Source organism: Ostrea edulis, chromosome 5 (assembly GCF_947568905.1).
Source record: "Ostrea edulis chromosome 5, xbOstEdul1.1, whole genome shotgun sequence".
NCBI lineage: Eukaryota > Metazoa > Mollusca > Bivalvia > Ostreida > Ostreidae > Ostrea > Ostrea edulis.
This window is the reverse complement of record NC_079168.1, coordinates 62139304-62162904: the sequence shown is the minus strand read 5'-3', so window position 1 is coordinate 62162904 and position 23601 is coordinate 62139304. Positions and strand designations below refer to the sequence as shown.

Here is a 23601-nt window from a genome sequence, read left to right as displayed (position 1 = left end):
ATTACCATATTGAGCATTCAAACTCACAATACTAGAAGTTTCTATGAGCCATTTAAGAATGATATATACAGTCCCTGAAACGTTCTTCTTTCCCACTTGAACGGTGAACGCACGGTGAACGAACGCAGAGTGAACGGTGAACGCAATTTGGTGAGCGAATGCAGAGCGCAAAGTGAACGGTGAACAAACGCTGAGCGCATGCTGAACGCAAAATGGTCTGTTTACTCGGAATGTTTCGGATTTTTCCCTGGGATTTTACTTATTTCATAATCAAGTAGTAAAATACATGTACATGTATATTTCCTCAATTAATAAAAAATGAAATAAACTGGACAGCGTATTTTACAGTTCTGGATATATTCAATGTAATATATTTTTGTACAAGTACCAAGTATACATCACATGTATATATTTCATGAAATTATCGCAAATTGTACATTAATACACGCAACAGTCATACACAAACAAAAGCAAATTTCGTATGTACATTGCGTATACATGTACCATTACGTGTACATATACATTTAATGCATGGGTATAATATATATACAATGCATGTGAAAAGGAACACTATAGTCTATATGCGTAGTGACATCCAGAATTTACAGGTGTTCATGTATGGCTTCAAACTTTACGAGCTTGATCATTTGGGATACCTGTAATTAACAAACACCCCCGAAAGGAGTCAAGATAGATGCAGTAAACAAACAATACGGACGGTATACCCTGTGTCAACACCTTAACACTCCTAACAATATTAAATATTCCTACTTGAATTTTAAATTTTGCGTCATTCATTTGTCGCAGCTACATCGACCCGAGGAAATAATCCTAACATGTAAGTACAAAACTTACTATTTTTATTATTTATGTGACCATAGATTGCAGTCAGATCGTGCAATATTTGTATATATTTGTTGTAAATAAAACTGTTTATTGTACAGAACTGTTTATTGTACTGAACTACCCTTAGAATGTTTGAAGGCTAATGCAGAAACGTACAAGATAAACAATTACATCTTTGCATTAAGGACAAATGTTACAAAAGTTTCAAGTTGGCAAGAGTACTAAATATCAGTTTATTGACAATGTCTTTCATAAATATAGGCGTGAAAATAGCTACATCAGTTTGACATTCTGACACGTGATGATACGGTACAATGTACATTATGTAGCATCGTTTGTTTTTATTTTTCAAAGTGGGGAGGGGGGGGGGGGGGTGACTTGTTTAAAACTCTTATCAAGCAATGCAAAATAATTATAATAATTTGTGATTTTGCCCGAACTTTTAAATGCTAAATCTTGAACACAGGGGAAGAGGTTTTCATTACCTGAAACTGCCTTAAATTATTTTTTGTACTTGGGTTAAATTCATAACAACAAGCTCTTACATGTATATTCGTCTCTCATTTAGAAGTTTTTTTTAACAAAAGCTCAAATGAACCTTTCGGCATTCACAGTGGATAATCCTGACATTTTGTACTTCAAAATTAAATTTCTGATATAGTAAGAAAGTCTCCTTCCACTCTTACGCACATGTTCAATTTTCATTTTCACCTTAATTGTTATCAAGATTGGTCATTTCACTTTGGTGTTCCGAATGACAAGGAAAAGACTGAACGATGAACGAACGGTGAGCGCACGCTGAACGCTTTGTGAACGGTGAGCGCACGCTGAACGCAAAACTGTGAACGGAGAGCGCACGGTGAACGAACGGTGAACGCACGCTGAACGAACGGTCATGAACGCACGGTGAGCGAACGGAAAAATGGTAAAGTAGAACGTTTCAGGGACTGTAGTGTGTGCTATTGCAGTTGACCTTTTCGCACTCACAATGATTGCCTAAATATTTAGTTATTTTTCATACAATTTCTTGTAATAACTGGACCAAATCTATTACCTATACATATTTTTTGATAGAAATTTATATCACTATACAGTATAATACACCAAATATGTTTAAATAACCATTTCATATTTCAATAAATAATTAATATCAATGGAAAGAGACCCATGGACTGCCCATGGATCACTACATGCAAGTCCATCTGAGTCATCTTGCCCTCACAGATAGGTGTGTCTTTCATAAGTTTAAGATTTCTAATTGTAGTTTCACAATGAACCAAAAACTCACTATTGGATAACTGAGAATGCATTTACATGTATATTGCATTAACTAACTGAAGTTTTCCCCAGGTGAAGGTCTATGTTCACTGTATGTATAAGGGGGGGGGGGGGGGGGTGTGTGAATTAGTTCCATTATGAAACTTTTCTAAAAATTTGATATACATGTACATTAATGTATCAATGATGTATGTTCAACTAAATTTTGAATTACAAGGAAAATTCAAACACATTGATTGAAGTTATAAAATTGATATTCTATCATGTGCACATTTTTTACTAATATATATTATCTAAGAAAGAATAATCAACATTGAAATTTCCTTTACATCTATGCAATATTATTGTCTTTCAAAAGGCATGTACATGTAATATACGAGTACATGTACTTGTTTTCCCTTAAATTCACAATTTAGTTTAAAGTATGTTGTACAACATCCACTGCTCTGAGCTCATATAAGTGAATTAATGTTTTTCATCCAGTCCCAAATTTTGCAGTAGTTCTTTAATCTTCGGAACTTGATCAAACATTTTTAAATTTATGGAGTTGTGGGGGGCCAGGGGATATGTCATCATCACTGTAAATGGAGTACCTGTTCAAAATATAGATAAATATATTTAAATATAGCAAAAAAGATGAATATCTGATATACTCAGAATTGTCTTTACAAATGTTTATCAAAAGAAAATGTATAGTACCTCTCTTGCTGTTATACTTGTTGACTCGAAATCCACTTCAACCTGCACTGGTCCTATCTAACCTCCCTCGGTCTTCAGGCTGATGCCTAGAAAAAAGATCATCATAATTGATATTTGCACAGTTAGGTCTATATTATACCATTGAGTAATTAGACTGCGTCAGACAATGTGAATTTTAAAACTGTGTCTCAACACATACATTTTTTATTCAGTTGAAATTTAAATACTGATGTTTCAAAATTATAAATTGCAATATGAGATGACATGTATATATGTTTTCATAAACTGCCATAGACTTATCATATCTGTTTTATTGTGTCGCCTGCTTTACGCAGTGGCGACATATAGGGATCACTATCCGTCGTCCTGCGTCGTCGTCTGGTGGCGTCGTCGTCGTCACAAAAAATTTCTGTCACAGTTTTCTCAAGAACCACATGGGGCAACTCCCTGATATTTGGCACAGAGCATCAGTGTGGCCAACTGTATTGTGTAAGACATTTTCGAATCTGTCGCTTATCAACTTCTGTTTAGTGACAAAAACCATTTCAATAATTTACTTTTTCAACATTATACGTGATATATTACATATAGAATGAACTAACAGGCGACACATGTCTTCCGGGGAAGACTTAATACTGCGTTTACAAAATGTGGGTCAAGAGAAGGGCATACGTGTAGTATACATATCTTACTTATACATACAGTGCATACATTTGCCTATGAGAGGGCATATGCAGACTTGTGCTTAATTTACATTTATTTATTTAAAAAGGTTTTGCCAACCTACATGTTTGTGTGAAACACGAAACCTCAGGTTTGATATATTTCTTGGGTCACTGAAATTTCAAAGTAATAGTATATGTATACTATATAGTCTAGGGAATTATAATTCAACACATATGCCCCCCCCCCCCCCCTCCACTTTTTATCCGGTTCCCTCATACCCCTAGATAGTAGGTCTATACAGATATTTGTTTTTCATTACTTTTATACATGTAGTTCAAGGTATGTTATTTTCGTAACGGTTATTTTCATAACGATCGATATTTTCTTAATAAAAGAGTTGTGAGAGCCCAATTTGTTTACAAATGTGGTATACATTTACATGACATCTGTTCGTTTACAATCACATGGCATCATGCACAGGTGGGAGTTATATTTTATGCACACATGGAATACATATATACATACAAAATAATACATCTACTGTATGTCGTGTGTTTAAACTTACCGATGTTATTATAAATTTCGTTGTGAAATAGCAGAGGAAATATGAGTTGAACTTTTGAATCACAAATTTATGGCATTTTTTTTCACTCACCAAAAGAAACTATGATTTCGTTGTCCAAGTTGAATGCATGCATCCACCAACTTCCTCTTCTTGCAAGAAACTTTGTTTAGCCTCTCAATGACTGTATAAACATAGCTGCAATAATGTAGCCCTCTCTGATTTTTTTCTTCTTTTTTTAGGGGAGAGGGCTACAAGTCCTTAGGATCTCCGTAATGGTGCAAATGCGGGAGTGATTCACTCCCGCAACATTTGCGCTAATTCTAAACATTTCCTGACTTTCTTTACGTAAATAAAATGATATTCTATGTTTCTTAGTCAATATATAAATTTACAACCTGCAACTTAAGATTTGTGAGGCTCTATTCTACCGTTTTCAACAATTTTGATAAATTCCAATTTCTCGATTCATATTTGTGCGCCATGTTTGATGTACTGAAGTATAAACTTCCGATTGTCAAGTCATTTGCATATGCCATATAAGGTAGTATTTACATCAATGGACAAGTATGGAGGCGAAAGCTATTTCGTCGGTATTGTAAAGGTTTGAATTTAATATCAAGTTAAAAACCGAACAGCAGTGTAAATTCTTTCTGCAACAATATGATTTTCCTTTCTTTGTCGAACTACATTTTCGTGCTGATTGTCAATGTTTAGGTTTTTCATTAGATCCACCTACGAGATCTCACGATAACAAGCATGGCGGAGCAGACGAAGAATTTTGCATGCTGTACATTGTATTTAATAAAAAACACCTTTATTAGACATGCCCGAGCACAAAGTTGGTACTCCTTTTGGTGTAAACAACATTTGGGACTAATACACAGAGTTTATTATCGGTTATTCATAAAATTATTTTGCACCATTACAGAGATCCTATGGAATTGTAGCCCTATCCCGAAAATGTCAGAATTAAAAAAAATTGGATAGGGCTACATTATTGCAGCTAGTATAAACAGTATTTGATCTCGCAGCATGCAGCACTCGGACATTACAATGCATCAATCAACAACTTTGTCTACGTAGCGCATCTATGTACATGGATTGGTGGTTGGTTTAACATTTCGATTAGCAAAAAGTATCACACAGATGAAACATTTGATCTACCATTATTACAGACATTGACGTATACTTATGTGGTATGTGCATATTTTCTGTAGTCGAGTCAGTCACAGCAACAAAACACTTTCGGAACCCCTTTTTGTTTTTCGACTATTTTTTGACGGAGTAAGGAATTCCGGAAAATGAATTCACATGAAAATACACAATTTTTACTGATCACGTGGTTGCTATCCGTCGCTACCTTAATCACATCTATAAGTGAACAGGACTCATGGCACATGTCTATATTTTTCATCACAATGCGATGCCCGACCTCTAAAGCAATTGTTTGACTCCGAGTTTCTTAAAAAAAAATCATAAAAGAAAAATCTGGATAGAAACAGTTTTTCAAATCGGTCATTCATGTAAGCGTTTGTATGATTCTGAGTGCAAGTTTAAGAAAAGCGAATAGCGCATCTCCGTTTAAAATGGATACGATAGATCAGGGTTTGTAAATCACCACTCGCTAAGATTTTCGAGTGTCCACTATTTTTACTCGCTATTTTTAAAATGTACTCGCATTTTGCGAGTATTTCTGGCTAATTTCGAGCCCTGTGCATGTACAATTACTCTACAAAGTATGAACAGATGCAATTAGAGAGTATTTTTGATGCTGCTGACATTCATATGTACCGTCATAAAAATGATTAGTAAGTTGTAAGCGAGGATTAAACCCGCACTTGACGAGGGAATTGAAAAAAACCCACCTAATTTAATTACTGGTAAAGGACCTTTCCACTTCAGCTGTGACATATGGCCCCCCAACAATTTAGTAAAAGATCATAGTTTGAATTTTGCCATTTACAATGCCCCTAGATGTTCATTAATTCCTTAACTTACAGGTTTGGTATTTTATTTTACTGAAAAATTCGTTAACATCTTTTGAAGTTGTCTGTTTTTGTTAAATTTCTATTAATATTCATCGAATGACCAGTTTTTAAAGCCTTAATTGTTTATATTGAACACAAGGTTGTCCAAACTTCTCCTTTCTATTATAATTCTTTTTGTAATAAAGAAAATTATATCTAAAAGGCAAGACCTGACAATTTCGTGTTTGTGATGAAATTCATAAAAATCTGCAAAAACTACACGTCTTTCTACCTCATTTACCTGTCTTGATCTGCTGAATATCAAGTCAGCCACGTGATAATCGGTGCCATGCTAATGCTCGAAATACTTATCAGGTCGCACGGTATTGTCAACTACATGTATACATACCAAATAGGAGGGAGGGGGCAGCTTCTTCCTCTTCCTGCTGCTAAGTCCCTGTGTTATATGGATTTTAATGACAAAGAATATACATTTCAACATTCTCTCAATGTCAGGCAAACATGTCTATTTTATCTGCTTAAAACTGTATGATCATGAAAGTTATTAATTTCCCCTTGAAAACAGCTTATGAAAGAAAATGTTTATAAAGTACAGTATAATCTGTCTAAACCGGTTATGTGTGGTTCCAAAGAAATTGGCCGGTTTACACAGAGTCCGGAGTGCAGAATGTTGACAATGAGTTGCCTCCCTTGTATTCACTGTCAATGCATACATGTGTAATGATAGCTAACTTTTTATTTTTATCACAAAAGAATTCAAAATGTGAAGTGTTTTATTGTCGTGTTCTTTTGAAAAAGTTTCAATTTTTATTAAACATGCAGTTTAAAATCTGGGAATTATTCGCACACTTTTCTGTTTGTAAATTGTCGATTTTGTCTACATCATCGCCATCATCAAGTGCTACACTCTATACATTCGTCAGGTTGTGTTGTATAAAAATACTAAAAACAAAATTAAATGCATTTTTTTTTTTATATGAGAATAAAAAATTTGGGGGTATATTGCATATCCTAAGTATATCTGGATTTAGCATGCAGGGACTGTGAATAATTTATATAGGTCCCAGATTTTATTTTTTATTTTATCTTAAATATTTTTCAATATACATGTACATTTCAACATTCTCTCAATGTCAGGCAAACATGTCTATTTTATCTGCTTAAAACTGTATGATCATGAAAGTTATTAATTTCCCCTTGAAAACAGCTTATGAAAGAAAATGTTTATAAAGTACAGTATAATCTGTCTAAACCGGTTATGTGTGGTTCCAAAGAAATTGGCCGGTTTACACAGAGTCCGGAGTGCAGAATGTTGACAATGAGTTGCCTCCCTTGTATTCACTGTCAATGCATACATGTGTAATGATAGCTAACTTTTTATTTTTATCACAAAAGAATTCAAAATGTGAAGTGTTTTATTGTCGTGTTCTTTTGAAAAAGTTTCAATTTTTATTAAACATGCAGTTTAAAATCTGGGAATTATTCGCACACTTTTCTGTTTGTAAATTGTCGATTTTGTCTACATCATCGCCATCATCAAGTGCTACACTCTATACATTCGTCAGGTTGTGTTGTATAAAAATACTAAAAACAAAATTAAATGCATTTTTTTTTTTATATGAGAATAAAAAATTTGGGGGTATATTGCATATCCTAAGTATATCTGGATTTAGCATGCAGGGACTGTGAATAATTTATATAGGTCCCAGATTTTATTTTTTATTTTATCTTAAATATTTTTCAATATACCGGTATGTAATGCCAGAAAGCTGACAATAAGCAAGCCGTACTCATTTTCTGCCAATGAATGAAATAGCTATTGTACATGCATGTAGTTTGCCCTAACAGGTAAATCATGGTACTTCACACTGCGGGGGGTGTAACTTTGCCCCATGATGAAATCCTGTGGAGGGATAGCACGGGAAGGATTAACACACTGCCAATGGACAATATATCGAGAGAGCACTGTATCAATATTTAAGAGCCTTCACATGATTAATGAGTTCTGTCAATAATTATCAATAAGTAAATGAATTTTATGATCAGCTTTAAAATGTAAAATAGTATTGGTTGAGTACCAATAGCAGATTTTCGAGTTATGTGCCGGAATGTGTGTTTATTCTAGATTTTATATAACGTGATCACGTGATTTCAAGATTTGGTTAGGCCAAGATAAATAAATAGTCTGTTTCCTATTCCAACCTGGAAAAAAATAGGGTAGGTAGGGAAAACATTTTATTTTATTTCAAAATTCTATCATTTAAAATTCAACTTTGAGAAGTACAGTTTTATACTGTTTTTGAAGATCCTGAGACGTTTCACTGCCACTAACAACCCTGTGTATTATGTAGGGTCAACATTCGGTTCACATATAAACTCTAAATAATATTACATTTCAAATCCGGCTAAATCACCAACAGAAATACTGCCCTGAACTTCATACGACTCCGTGTTTTTTGGAATGCGGTTTATTGGCCAGCATAATATTGTAGATTTGCCCTGATTCAGATGGACGGTCCTTCATGATGCATCTTAAAAATTCTAAACAATGATTCATTGTTTTTTACCGTAGTCATAAAGTTTTCTCCCTCTTGATGTTTGCATTTTCCTATTGTAATAGCCTGTCACAGGGCTCACACTGGACCACAATTTTGAGTCGCAACCTGGCGTACGTGCGCGCATCGACTCCTACACGTTTACTGTTAGATCTATATTTCATGTGTATTATTCAAGAGGCATATACAACATATATATATGTCTCTTATTATTCTTACACGATGTATACAACATAGCTTTGATTATAACTTTTATCATAAATCACTATAATTATGATATAGTGAAAATTGTATTTCAGCAGATTGCTTTTCAGTCAGTCTAGATGGCATTTCAGCACAATCATGGTTTTATTTTCAATTACTGTTTTTGGCGAAGTTGACTTAATTCTATTTCACACCAGAAAAATTTAGGAGTATTTCATAGCCTATAACTGGCTATATTAAATAAAGACAAGAAATGAGTTTCTATATGTTATTAATTATGTTATTAGTATAAATGACATATAATACTCAGAAAAAGTCACTGATGACTAAGCTACTGAAGATTAATTTCTGTATACATAACACATCATCATAGTTTAACACATCACATTTTTCAAAGAATTTTCTTTAGAATCCTGTTTTCATCTTGAAATCCAGAATGACAAGGTGGTCCTTTAGTGAATTTCATGTGGAGGAGAAGGGGCTTCAGGAAGTCTGAAATAAATTTTAAATGGCTTAAGATGATCGATGTGAAGTCAAAAGATGATAGCATAGCAATTTCAGAAGAACCCCTCTGAAAATACAGCAGGATATCCCAGGAAGTCCCAAGACAAAATCCCAGGATTTATCAGGATTGTCCTGAAAAGTCCTGCTTTTTTGAAACTGAGATTGACAAGGAATTAGAGGGACGGTATTGGCAGTGGGACATTTCAGGACTTTTAAGGATAATTTCCCCATTGAAACTACAGCAGGATATCCCAGGAAGTCCCAAGACAAAATCCCAGGATTTATCAGGATTGTCCTGAAAAGTCCTGCTTTTTTGAAACTGAGATTGACAAGGAATTAGAGGGACGGTATTGGCAGTGGGACATTTCAGGACTTTTAAGGATAATTTGAACACTTAAATTTGCCTTTTATAGTCCTGCAAAGTCTCACTTAATCCTGCAATCTGAAAGGGGAGAAAGTGTGATTCTTCTGGACATGTCTTGGAAAGTCCCAGTAGACAGGACTGGGATTTTGCAGGATTTTATTGGATCTCCCTAAAAATCCTGCTTTTTGAGTTGATGCAGGACTCCTGGAAAGTCCCAATTTATCCTACTAACCTGTTTTGGTCTTACCCTACTGTGGAATAAAACTCGAGATCCAGGATATGTGATATCTTTTCTGTAAAAGTGGCAATTAAGAATGAAATTATGAATCAAAATGATAATCTGATAATAAAATTTATTTAACATACATATACATAAATTTCAGCAATACTTATATGAACTTCCAAAGCAAGTACTTTGAAAAGTTCATTTAAATTATGGCTGGGGTGAGCTAAAAAGCACTATTTCTTACGTAAACAAATAATTAAACAAGAGGGCCATGGGCCACATCGCTCACCTTAGTCATCTTGGTCCATATTTAAAGATTCCCCATATACTTGTATGTAAAACTTTTGTCCCTATAATGTGGCCAAAACCTACCCTTGGGGGCCACGATTCAGGGTTGTCACTAGAAAATATTGAAGACGAGTCCCGGTATCATGGTTTGTAAGCAGCTTGAGTCCCATGAAAATTTGACGAGTCCCATGAAAGTTGAATTAAAGAGTCATTTAGATTTTTCCTACACCTTTATTTATACCGAGTGAACACAAGCTAATGTCGTACCTCTGTTCACTTTCATCTTCAACAAATGGCAAAAATCAGTTAATTTTCGCCAAGCCCATGCATAACAGTGCAGTGATCACTTTGTACACATGAAATTAAAAGTAATCATTCACGACTCGGTCTCGTACAACTAATTGCCCATTGCAAACAGAATTACTTCCCCGAATCCTCTATCATCGTTACAACCCTATTCAGTATTAAACAAAATTTTAATTAAATAATTATTGTGATAAAATAGATGCGTACTAATTTTGTTTGTAAAATGATGTAAAATCTACCAAAGTTTACAAACTACGCTACTTTCAATTCCAATAAAAATGGCTACCGGAAGACAAACATTTATAATTAAATATAGATCCTGATTTGTAAAAAAAAAAAGAAAAAGAAACATATATAAATAACTGCCTGTGAGTGGCAAAATGTTTTTTACTTTGTATCTAAATTTCAATATTATATTCTAATTTGCACCTAATTGACTGCACTAAACAAACAAGTCGGATTGGGACACTGTGAACTCGGTGGTATCATCTCGGTTCACATTAGAGCGTAACGTTTTACCTAGATTTTTTCCTATGAGTTTTAATTAATACACAAATCAGGGCTTCTAAGTAAAATTATGATTTTTACTCAGAGTCCGAGACAGTCGTCTGCGGGACTCGCCATATCAGACAAACCCCAATGAAATTTCTGTGATCCTATTCTTGCGTTAGTGACAACCCTGTGAATTTTACAAACTTGAGTCTACACTATGTCGGGAAGCTTTCATGTAAATCTCAGCTTTTCTGGCCAAGTATTTCTTGAGAAGACAATTTTCATAAAGATTTTCCCTGTATATTTGTAAGTAAAACTTTGATCCCCTATTGAGACCCAATCCAACCCCCCCCCACCAGGTCATTGGTTTTAACAAACTTGAATCTGTACTATGTCAGGAGGCTTTCATGTAAATTTCAGCTTCTCTGTCCCAGTGGTTCTTGAGAAGATTTTTGAATGACCCCACCGTATTTTTGCGATTATCTCCCCTTTGAAGGGGCATGGCCCTTCATTTGAACAAACTTGAAAGCCTTTCACCCAAGGGTGCTTTGTGTCACTTAGTTTGGTTGAAATTGACCCAGTGGTTCTGGAGAAGATGAAAATGTGAAAAGTTTTCGCCGACGACAGACAACGAACAAATTTTGATCAGAAAAGCTCACTTGAACCTTCGGCCCAGGTGAGCTAAAAAAAAAATTTTAAACAGGTATTATCAAATTGTCCCTGAAGTTGAATTTTGTTTATCTTGATGTCACGGGTAACCTGGTTCAAAGATCTATTTCTTCGACTCGTGGGTGGGGGAAGGTGGCTCCAGACCTAAACAACTTGAGACGGTCTCTCATCTTGTTTCTAAGTTCTTTGAGGGCCATCTCTGGATTTTTCTCTGGTACAGAGGCTTAAAAGATAGCATAATGAATTATTTGAGAGGTTGCATAACAGGTTTTGTAAATGAACATCATGCAAACTTTAAAATATCTATGTCTTGAACTTGTATATATGCACCTTCTGCATCGTCTTCCCTTTTATCTAAGCCATCTGTTGTCTCACGGGCGTTTTCCTGTCACACTGCATGATGTCGGTTCATCCACTGAAAACAGTGCCTTATTAATTTTAAGTCACTTGATGATATTCTAAATTCATAACTATCTCTTCAAGTCCATGCTACAATGAAAGAGAACATGTACTAGATAAAAATATTGGAAACAGGATGATAATTTGTTAAGGTGTGACAATTCCACTAGACTACCAAAAAAGACGAATTATTATAAACCAAAAGTAAAAATACTAACCAGCAACGCCGTGTATTTTGAACAACTAGGCCTATCCCCCAGTTTCTGAGTGTAAGGTGAATCCTATATTCCTATCTGGAATCCATTCCATGCTTGATTGCATACTGATTCTGTTGAATGTTCTCCATCCTTGCGAATATTTCCCTGACTAAGGGTTTTGACCCCAGGGTGGGGCCAAACTTAGTATATAGTATTTATGTGTAAGTTTGCTGATTCTGTATAAAATCTAAATGCATACTTAGGAATAGCAGAAAAGATGTACAAAAAATGGTGAATTTCACAACACAGGGTTATGACTTTAAGATAAGTCAAAATTAGTCATATCTTTTGATGTTTTAATGCTAATACACCTATTATTTAAAGCCTTTCATCAGTGTGTGCACTTTCGAAGGCAGTGAAGTTTTAAGAACACATCTTGTTTTATACTGTTGCTGAACATTAGAATTTAGCTTAGATATTTAGAGCAGGAAATTTTTTCTAGATTTCATAGCCCATGGAAGTAGTGATACTTTTTCTCTAGTATTCAGGTGACCAATAAGGCCTGTGGGCCTCTTGTTATTGTATTCATTTTATGTAGAGAAAAACTTGTACAGGTGTCAAAATAATTCTGACATAAATCCCTCCATTAGGTTCCAGTTCTATAGGGAGGTACATTGGTAGTCTGGATAACACCTACACCTTGCTGTTTCTGGATCAACAGTGGAAGGATACGTTTGAAAAGAATGAGGCACCAAAACTAGGTAATCCTGTAAAACTTCAAATAGATTCAAATCACGGTAGTTTGCATATAAGTCGTTTTTCTTGGGAGTGAAATTTTGACTCTGAAGTCTATGTCCAACTTGTACACACACACTACTATCAGAATTTTGTTCTTGCCATACAACTTGCAACATTTGAATGTATCCACAGGTAGTGCAGATTCAAATTTGTTCAAATCATGACACACACCCCTCCCACCCCCCAGTAGTGTGGGTCCTCAATAGGGGAAGTTTTATATGGGAATATATAGGAAACACCTTTAGAAAATAGATTAGTCATATTGATATGCAAGCATCTCCAGGTAGTGCAAATTCAAATTTGTCCAATTTAGGAGCCTTAGGGTTTGGGTGGGACCACAATAGGAGATCAAAGTTTTATATGGGGATATACAGGAAATCAATTAAATGTCATATGTTTTCAAAGTACACAAAATTATCTACAATTTATCTTTCTTATGCATACAGTAAATAATTCTAATAGTTCCCCAAAATATTGTGATAATTAGTCACAATACGGATTTAAATCTATGCCCCGATTCAGGGTTTGACGTTTACTTTTGTAGTTGACCTATTTCAATTGGTTGTCGACGTGCGTTGTGCGTTAACAATTGTAAATTGTAAATTTCAGGACTCCAGTACCCCTGGGGCCTTAGGGGCGGGGCAAAAACTTCCCCAAATTGACCAAAATTAAATGCATAGTGATGTAGAGCAGGAAGGCCTCTACCAAAATTATAACTTTCATGATCCCCGGGGTTAGGGATTCTGACCCCAGGACGGGGTCAAACTTGGTATATAGTGTTTATGTGTAAAACACTTAAATAACATCTTTTTTAGTGCCATTGATACTGAATTGAAAGTAAATAGATATTTAGAAAGAACAGGTAGTCCTTCACCAAAATTGTAAATTTGATTTAGTATCAGGGTGGGGCCAAAATGGCCAGTTACCAAATGTGTGAACAATAGACATTTTTATATGCCCATCATTAGACGTTATGGTGCTGTCCATGTGTCTGTCTGGTTGACTGGCTTACTGTCTGTCTGTAAACTTTCTACATTTTTTACTTCTCCAGAACCACTGGGCCAATTTCAACCAAACTTGGCCAAAAGCATCATTGGGTGAAGGGCTTTCAAGTTTGTTCAAATAAAGGGCCATGCCCCCTTCAAAGGGGAGATAATCACAAAAATAGGGTGGGATCATTTAAATATCTTCTTAAGAACCACTGGGCCAGAAGAGCTGAAATCTACATGAAAGCTTCCTGACATAGTGCAAATTCAAGTTTGTTAAAATCATGGCCCCCGGGGGTAGGATGGGGCCACAATAGGGGATCAAAGTTTTATATACAAATATATAGGAAATATCTATTTCTCAAGAACCACTAAGCCAGAAAACCTTATTATACCCCCCCCCCCGAACAAAGTTCAGGGGGGGGTATATAGGAATCACTCTGTCTGTCCGTCGGTCCGTCTGTCCGTCTGCAGATTCGTGTCCGGGCTATAACTTCTTTGTTCTTTGTCTTAGACATACCATATTTGGCACACAGGTGAATCACCATGAGACAATGTTTCAAGTGCCTTCATGACCTCTATATGACCTTGACCCTTGACCTCAAGGTCAAAATTAAAGGTTTTTTACAATGGATTCGTGTCCGGGCCATAACTTCTGTGTTCTTTGACATGGGCATACCATAATTTGACACATGAGTGTATCACCATGAGACGATGTGTCATGTACCTTCATGATCTCCATATGACCTTGACCTCAAGGTCAAAATTAAAGGTTTTTACAATAGATTCGTTTCAGGGCCATGACTTCTTTGTTCTTTGACATAGGCATACCATATTTGACACATGAGTGTATCACCATGAGACGATGTGTTGGGTACCTTAATGACCTCTATATGACCTTGAACTTTGACCTCAAGGTCAAAATTGATTATAGGGTTTTGAACATAGTCGTACCATAAGACATGGGTGTATCACCATGAGACTGTGTCATGTACATTCATGACCTTTTTATGACCTTGACCTTTGATCTCAAGGTCAAAATTATAGGTTTATGCCATGGATTTGTGTTTGGACTATATCTTCCATTTTCTTCTACAAAGGCATACCATATTGTTACACTCAGGAAAGAGGTAATTAAAATATACCTATTAACAACACCCTTTGGGAGATTGGGGTAAGCTGGCGGTATTCTTAGTGAGCATTGCTCACGGTACCTCTTGTATTTACATGAAAACTTCCTGACATAGTGCAGATTCAAGTTTGTTAAAATCATGTCCCATGGGGGTAGGATGGGGCCACAATAGGGGATCAAAGTTTTACATACAAATATATAGGAAAAATCTTTTAAAATCTTCTTCTCAAGAACCACTGAGCCAGAAAAGCTGAGATTTACATGAAATCTTCCTGACATAGTGCAGATTCAAGTTTGTTAAAATCATGTCCCCTGGGGGTAGGATGGGGCCACAATAGGGGATCAAAATTTCACATACAAATATATAGGGGAAATCTTCGCAAACTTTACTGGGCCAGGAAAGCGGAAATTTACATGAGAGCTTCCTGACATAGTGCAGATTCAAGTTTGTTAAAATCATGGCCCCCGGGGGTAGGACGGGGCCACAATAGGGGATCAAAGTTTTACATACAAATCTATTGGGAAAATCTTTTAAAATCATCTTCTCAAGAACCACTGAGCCTGAAAAGCTTATATTGACATGATAGCTTCCTGACATAGTGCAGATTCAAATTTGAAAAAAATCATATCCCCCGGGGGTAGGATGCCAACCACAATAGGGGATGAAAGTTTTACATAACTAATAAATAGAAAACAAGAGGCACATGGGCCACATCGCTCACCTGAGTCACCTTGGTCCATATCAGAAGATTTTCCATATCTATTTGCATGTAAAACTGTAGTCCCTATTATGGCCCCAAACCTACCCCTGGAGGCCATGGTTTTTGCAGACTTGAATCTACACTATGTCAGAAAGCTTTCATGTAAATGTGAACTTCTTTGGCCCAATGGTTCTTGAGAAGAAGATTTTTAAAGATTTTCCCTATATATTTGTATGTAAAACTTTGATCCCCTATTGTGGCCCCATCCTACCCCGGGGGGGGGGGGGGGGGGGGGGGGGGCATGATTTTAACAAACCTGAATCTGCACTATATCAGAAAGCTTTCATATAAATCTCAGCTTTTCTGGCTTAGTGGTTCTGGGAAGAAGATTTTTAAAGATTTTTCCTATATATTTGTATGTAAAACTTTGACCCCCTATTGTGGCCCCATCCGACCCCCGGGGGCCATGATCTTAACAATTTATAATCTGCACTATATCAGGAAGCTTTCATATAAATCTCAGCTTTTCTGGCTCAGTGGTTTTTGAGAAGAAGATTTTAAAAGATTTTTCCTATAAATTTGTATGTAAAACTTTGATGCCCGCCTTGAGGCCCCATCCAATCCCCGGGGTCCATGATTTTAACAAACTTGAATCTGCACGATATCCAAAAAAAAAAAAAACGAAAAAAAAACAAACAACAAAAAAAAAACTTTGACCCCCTATTGTGGCCCCATCTGACCCCCGGGGGTCATGAATTTAACAATTTAGAATCTGTACTATATCAGGAAGCTTTCATATAAATCTCAGCTTTTCTGGCTCAGTGGTTCTTGGGAAGAAGATTTTTAAAGATTTTTCCTATATATTTGTATGTAAAACTTTGACCCCCTATTGTGGCCCCATCCAACCCCCGGGGGCCATGATTTTAACAATTTAGAATCTGCACTATATCAGGAAGCTTTCCTATAAATCTCAGCTTTTCTGGCTCAGTGGTTCTTGAGAAGAAGATTTTTAAAGATTTTTCCTATATATTTGTATGTAAAACTTTGATCCCCTATTGTGGCCCCATCCGACCCCCGGGGGCCATGATTTTAACAATTTAGAATCTGCACTATATCAGGAAGCTTTCATATAAATCTCAGCTATTCTGGCTCAGTGGTTCTTGAGAAGAAGATTTTTAAAGATTTTCCCTATATATTTGTATGTAAAACTTTGATCCCCTATTGTGGCCCCATCCGACCCCCGGGGGCCATGATTTTAACAATTTAGAATCTGCACTACCTAATAAAGCTTATCTATAAATTTCATCTTTTCTGGCCCAGTGGTTCTTGAGAAGAAGATTTTTTAATGACCCTACCCTATTTTTACCTTTTCTTGATTATCTCCCCTTGGAAGGTGGTCTGGCCCTTTATTTTAATAATTTAGAATTCCCTTTACCTAAGGATGTTTTGTGCCAACTTTGGTTGAAATTGTCCCAGTGGTTGTTGAGAAGAAATTGAAAATGTGAAAAGTTTACAGACGGACGGACGCCGGAATACGGGTGATCAGAAAAGCTCACTTGAGCTTTCAGCTCAGGTGAGCTAAAAATCTTTAAAAATTTTCTCCGTAAGAACCAATGGACCAAAGAAGTTTACATTTGCACGAAAGCTTCCTGGTATAGTGCATATTCAAGTTTGTAAATATCATGGTCCCCAAGGGTAAGATGGGTCCAAAGTAGGGGTCAAAATTTTCCATACAAATATATAGGGAAAATCATTAAAAATCTTCTGAAAAATCACTGGGTCAGAAAATTTTATGTTTACATGAAAGGTTTTTGACATAGTGCAGATTCAAGTTTATAAAAATCATGGTCCCAGGGAGTAGGTTGGGGCCAAAATAGGAATCAAATGCCTCGTTCACACGAAGAATTTAATTCGCATTAAACGTAAGTTGATGCGAATTAAATCTGAACCGCGTTCACACGGAGATTTTAATGCGCATTAGTTTACTTCGAATTAAAATTGACGTCGCGATTTAATGCGAATTAAATTTACTTCGCATTAGCTCTGTGTGAACGCTAAGCGAAGCTAATTCGAATTAAATGTAGACGCATGCGTAATGGCCAGTTTGGGTCACATGCATCATACCCATGGTCAGCTATATATATTAATGTTAGTTTTGTACGAAAAACTAAGCAAAATGATAATAATCACTAAAAACATATACAAACAAACAGCATGTCATTAGATAATGTCAGACGTAAATCTGTGCTCTGCATAGGCATACTGAGTAATACATGTGGAAGGAATTGTTTTTAAATTCGACAACAATGTTGTAAAATAGTGATAATATGATTTTCCTTTTTACATTTTTTAAAACATATGCCGCTCATTGTTAATTTTTATACCATATGACGTCATAGTAGACTTATAATACATATTAGTAATTAAAAATTACGTCATAACAGTAGTCAGCGGAATGGTGAAAAAGACGTTCCGAAGTTTTAAAATTGGGCCCATGAAGAAACAATATATTGTCTAGATTGAATGCTGGTTGTCGGAGGAAATAACAAGTAATTTCTTGGGAACATATAAATAAACACGACAAAAAACTCCTTATGTGTAGATCAGAATTATGTATGTAGGCCTAAATTGTAAACATGTAGTATACTACATGTAGACCTATATAGCGTTTTGAACAAAGAATTCTGTATAGATCTACACAATATTCATTAAAATATCTATAAAAATAATTTTCAATAACATAGTCTATTCTTTAATTTATTTCGCGCACCCTTTAATAGAGATGCATACGAATTTAATGCGCATTAGTTTACTTTGCATTAAATATTACCGCCGTGTGAACACTATTTAATTCGAATTAATTTAATGCGCATTATTTTACTTCGCATCAAATTTGATGCGAAGTAAAATTTAATGCGCATCCATGTGAACGAGGCAAAAGTTTTACATGCGAATATATAGAAAAAATCTTTATAGAGATGAGCCATGTGACGCAGGTGAGCAATGTGGCCCATGGGCCTCTTGTGGACTATGTTAGGGCCATAATATGGGCTTAAAAAATTTCATAGGAATAAAGATCTTTAAAAATCACAAGAGGAGAAGAACAGAATGGCCAAGTTGAGTCAAACAAGCGATGTGGTCCATGAGCCCCTTGTATTTTTTTTAAGGTAACTTGAGTTTACTCAGGTGACCTATTGCAATTAACTTTGTCGTCATGCGATGTGTGTCGTGCGTTAACAATTGAACATTTTTAACTTCTTGATAACTACCCGTCCAATATTCTTTTCAAATTTGGTATGAGGCAATTTTTGGGACAAGGGGAACATAAATTGTAAATTTCAGGACTCCAACACCCCTGGGGAGCGTTATAGGGGCAGGGCAAAAACTGCCCAAAATTGACAACATTTCAAAAATCATTTTCTCTAGAACTGCACATGTTTAAGAAAAAGTAAATGCATAGTGATAGAGAGCAGGAAAGCTTCTACCAACATTGTAAATTTTATGATCTCCGGGATAGGGGAAAAATTCTGACCCCAGGGCAGGGCCAAACTTAGTATGTAGTGTTCATGTGTAGTAAAACACTTAGATAACATCTTCTTTAGTGCTATTGATACTTAATTGAAACTAAATAAATCTTTAGAGAGAACAGGTAGTCCGGCCTTTACCAAAATTGTAAAGAAGCAGGTACAGTTTCTACAGTCATCTAGCCCAGAAAATTGATGATTTCAATAGATATCCCAAAATCTGCCATTCCAAATGAGAATATATAAGAAAACCCAAACTACATTTGATTTGATCCAAAATTGCTTCGTGTTGTAATGACAGGAGCGTGAAGTTGGCATAAAAATGCCAAAATCAATGAAAAAATTCATAAATTCAGGGGGTTTTCCTTTCAGAAAACATGCAGCCCATGCGTCAAGCAAATTCATATTCAAATATATTTTTTATCGTCTATTAATAAACAATATATATTAATTTCATTTTGCTCGACAGATGGGCACACCTTTTCCTAGGCAATAATCTGGATGAAATTTAGTTCAGTTATTACGCTTTGTTTGAAAAAGGGCGGGAAAAAGTCTTATTCATGACGTAATAATGCTATCAATTAAGCAATAACTTTGATTTAAGTTGAGATAGTATACTTGGCATATATTTAACTTACTTTAAACACAGATCAAGCTTAATTCAAGACACATTTAAAACAGAGAAATTTTTTGGGCCCTTTTATATACACAATCGTACCTTGTTCTTTGATGATCCCAGGGGTAGAGGTTTTGGTATTAGGGTGGGACCAGAATGGTCAATTATGAAAAGTGTGAACAATAGACATTTTTAAGTTCTTGATAACTGCCATTCCAATTCTTTTCAAATTTGGTATTAAAAGCATCTTTGGAACAAGGGGGACATGAATTGTATATAGCTGCAGAATTTAGGCATATGGTTGGCGTTTACGGCCTTTGAGCAGGGAGAGATCTTTATCGTGCCACACCTGCTGTGACACGGGGCCTCAGTTTTTGCGGTCTCATTTTTGCGGCCGCCCCATTTAGTCGCCTCTTACGACAAGCAAGGGGCAGAGTTGCCAACCCTCACGATTTTGGCGTAAGGTTTACAATTTTAGGGCCGAAAATACGCCTTACGAATTCACTGTACATCCTCCGATTTTCGCTTATTTGACAGTTCGAAAGTTTTAGAGCTGTCCGTCATTGGTTTTTACTTTTATAATAAACAAGCTATAGTCATTACTACATTTGTTTGCATGGTCTATATCTATACAGAGCCTCGGTCATTTTAATGCTTTGAAATAAACAATATGGCAGCTGTTACTAAACGTAAAGCATGTGTTGATGGAAATAACAACAATACTCCCCCAAAGAAGAAAACCTAATGGAGCTCGAAATTCAAAGAACAATATGCAAGTACACTGTAAATGTCTATTCGTTTCAAAGTCAAAAAGGGTGAGTTTGTATAGTGTACAATCTGTTTGACAAACTTCAACATTTCTCACGGCGGGGGAAATGACATTAAAAAAACTTGCCAGAATAACTGATTCAGTAACAAAAATTATATATATTTAAAAAAAACTTGCCAGGATAACTGACACAGTAACTGTAAAATTATATAATATTATACTAATGTAACAATATTTTTACTCAAGTTTTAGAAAGTAAAATCAATAAAAGATGTATTTGATCTTTTGCAGTTGTAAGATGCATAACAATTAGTATGTCTAAATTCATTAAATTTGGATTTGAAATGTGCCTAACATTGCTCAAGTTACATATTTATTCATAAAAGATCTCCAGCGGCAGGGGGCCTAGGCGGCCCCCTCACCCCCGCCTTACTATTTTCCATTTTATAATGTTGGCAGCTCTGAAGGGGTACCGAGGACCTATTTTAACCTGGATCCTCAAAAAGAAATAATATTATGATGTTGGTGGAAATATGAATTGGTCCCACCTCCCCTTCCCTCTATTCCATCTGTTTCCCCAACTTTCTGATGCCCCCATAATTCCATATATTGAACATGGATCATTAATTGTAAAACTTATTCATACCCGCATGAATAGTCAATGTACATTGAATGCCTCACGGACATGTACAATGCAATTTACACACCCTCAACCGCCAAAATGTTGTTTGCTCTCCAACCGATTGTTTTTGTAAAGATCGAATTATCTTAGGCCCCCCCCCCCTTTTTTTTTTCAAAATACAAAATCTCAACTTGACCACAGCTGATAAGAATGCCCTGAAAGGAATCAATATCTGATATTCATATCGCCATGTAAAAAACGAAGCATGCATGGTTCCGCATTTACATATGATTGTGACGTAGGACGGGTAATAAGTCTACTTTAAGTTGATGGACAATCTGATAAAGAATTCAATCCGACTTTTAAGAGAGGGTTAATGTAAAATTCCTAAAAACTCTCTGTTAAAAGGGTTACTTACACATATATGGGTCGACTTTTATGTGAGCATATACGGTAGACATCCAAATAGTTCATAGCTATCATTTTGTTGTTAATGAAAATCAAAGAGGTTGGATTTTCTAGAATTTGCGTATTTTCAGATGTGAAACATAAGCTAGCACACACCATTTTCAACAAATTACTGTTTGTTTCTGGATTTTATAATATATCAACTGATGGTTTTCTTTGTAGATTCTCAAGATATAATGAGTCGAGTCTCCAAGTATGTGAATGCCTCCGGTTCAGTGGCTCAAATCCCAATCGCTGAAGCCATGGTTATGTGTAGATCTAAAAGGTAAGTCACTGTGATGGATTGAGGTGTTTAAAGAAGGATTGCTGTACAAGCACTAGTAGATATGAAGTTAGAACGAATGTTGTAACTCATTTCAAAGCAAGGGAAAAAATGAATATACACTCAACAGAAATTTGCACCATGCACATAGGGAGAAGTGACTTGCATGATTCTCATGTGAAAATCATATGTATTTCACTTGAATTTTGTGTGAACATATTCACATTCTTGCTTGATCATTTGGGAAAGGTAATTCAATGAAGTACGTATCATGTGAGCCACTTTTCTCTGATACAACTGCTGGCATCAGTTAACACAGGAAAGTGTTTAGAGTCTAACAGGAAGTTCAGTACTTGCATGTGTACTTAAAGGTCAACTGAAACGATTTTCGAAGTTCATTTTTCTTATAAATTTAGTTAGAAAATACCATTCCTTAAATGTTTTTTCATAAAAATAATTTTCATTTCGATCATCCAGGTAGATACGACATCGATAATTTCAACCCGGAAAATTTTATTGTATGAGTTATCTGCCCTTTAGGCGAACCTGAAATTTCAATATGGCGGCACGATATGAAAGCGATTCGGACGATAGTATTCCTGAGATAGATATATCACTTAGAGTTAATGTACAGCCCTACCAGTACGAACCAGTTGTACTGCGCGACTCATCCCCACTACCGGAAAACGATAGTGAGTCAGAAATCAGCGAGGATCAATCGGACGAATGCCCTTCACCATCTGATATGCAATGGTTAGTTAATTTACACACGTACTCTATTAAACTGTTTTAAAATAGTAACGAAACGAGTATTCAATGCTCAGTAGTGCTTTCATTTGTAAAACTATATTGCTATGTTTCTAACAGGTGCTCGTGTGGTAATTGCATCGCAATGCCCACAAGAAGGGAGTCTAAATGTTGCCATGCATTTAGTACGATTGTACCGAGGCTTGAAGAAATGGGTGTGTCCTGCATGATCACGAGGGTTTTGTGGCAAACTGTCTCAACAGATGGGTTTTGGAAACGTCCTATTACGAGTTACGAGTACATTCAAGATAATGGTCCCTTGGAAGAGGGGAATTGATTCACAGGTATGTCTTGTTATGACTGATCAAAATTCATATTGATGACCATTGGGGGGGGGGGGGGGGGGGGGGGGGGGGGTCACTTGTCTTTTCGACCAGAGTAACAGATGTCGGACGACATAAACTTGTGGGAGCCATCTCCCTCTCTCCTAATAATTTGAATTCTTTTGATCTTGTCCTTTACATATTTTACTGTATAAACATGTATATGAGACTAAGTGAGCAAGAGCTAACTAGTACATGTACCAGGTTTGAATCTTGTGTCAGGTTTACTTTTATCTTATGACCTTTATGTCATATTATGTTTAAGCAAATGTTTCAGAAGTTAGTTCTTGAAAAATCATTCATATTTAAAGTATTCTTTTTTAAGATAAAATTTCAAAATTATATTT

General features: G+C 35.8%; 1 protein-coding gene and 1 long non-coding RNA gene across 12 annotated transcripts in view; one reads left to right on the top strand and one right to left on the bottom strand.

The window, feature by feature from the left end:
- LOC125648853 (phosphofurin acidic cluster sorting protein 2-like) overlaps positions 1 to 23601 on the top strand; it is a 328050-nt gene that overhangs the window by 205919 nt on the left and 98530 nt on the right. For all 11 annotated transcript variants that reach the window (XR_008802948.1, XR_007360461.1, XR_007360460.2 and 8 more), the window contains 2 exons: positions 12897 to 13007; positions 22025 to 22127. Coding sequence is in view for 8 of the 11 variants with exons in the window: in XM_048875849.2 (XP_048731806.1) it covers positions 12897 to 13007; positions 22025 to 22127 (214 nt within the window). In the remaining 3 variants the exon portion in view is untranslated. The remainder of the gene's footprint in view (positions 1 to 12896; positions 13008 to 22024; positions 22128 to 23601) is intronic.
- LOC130054642 (uncharacterized) lies at positions 10008 to 12590 on the bottom strand. Its single transcript, XR_008802968.1, has 3 exons — positions 12268 to 12590; positions 11981 to 12139; positions 10008 to 11873 (listed from the first exon to the last, which is right to left on the bottom strand). It is a non-coding gene; the product is annotated as an uncharacterized LOC130054642 (long non-coding RNA).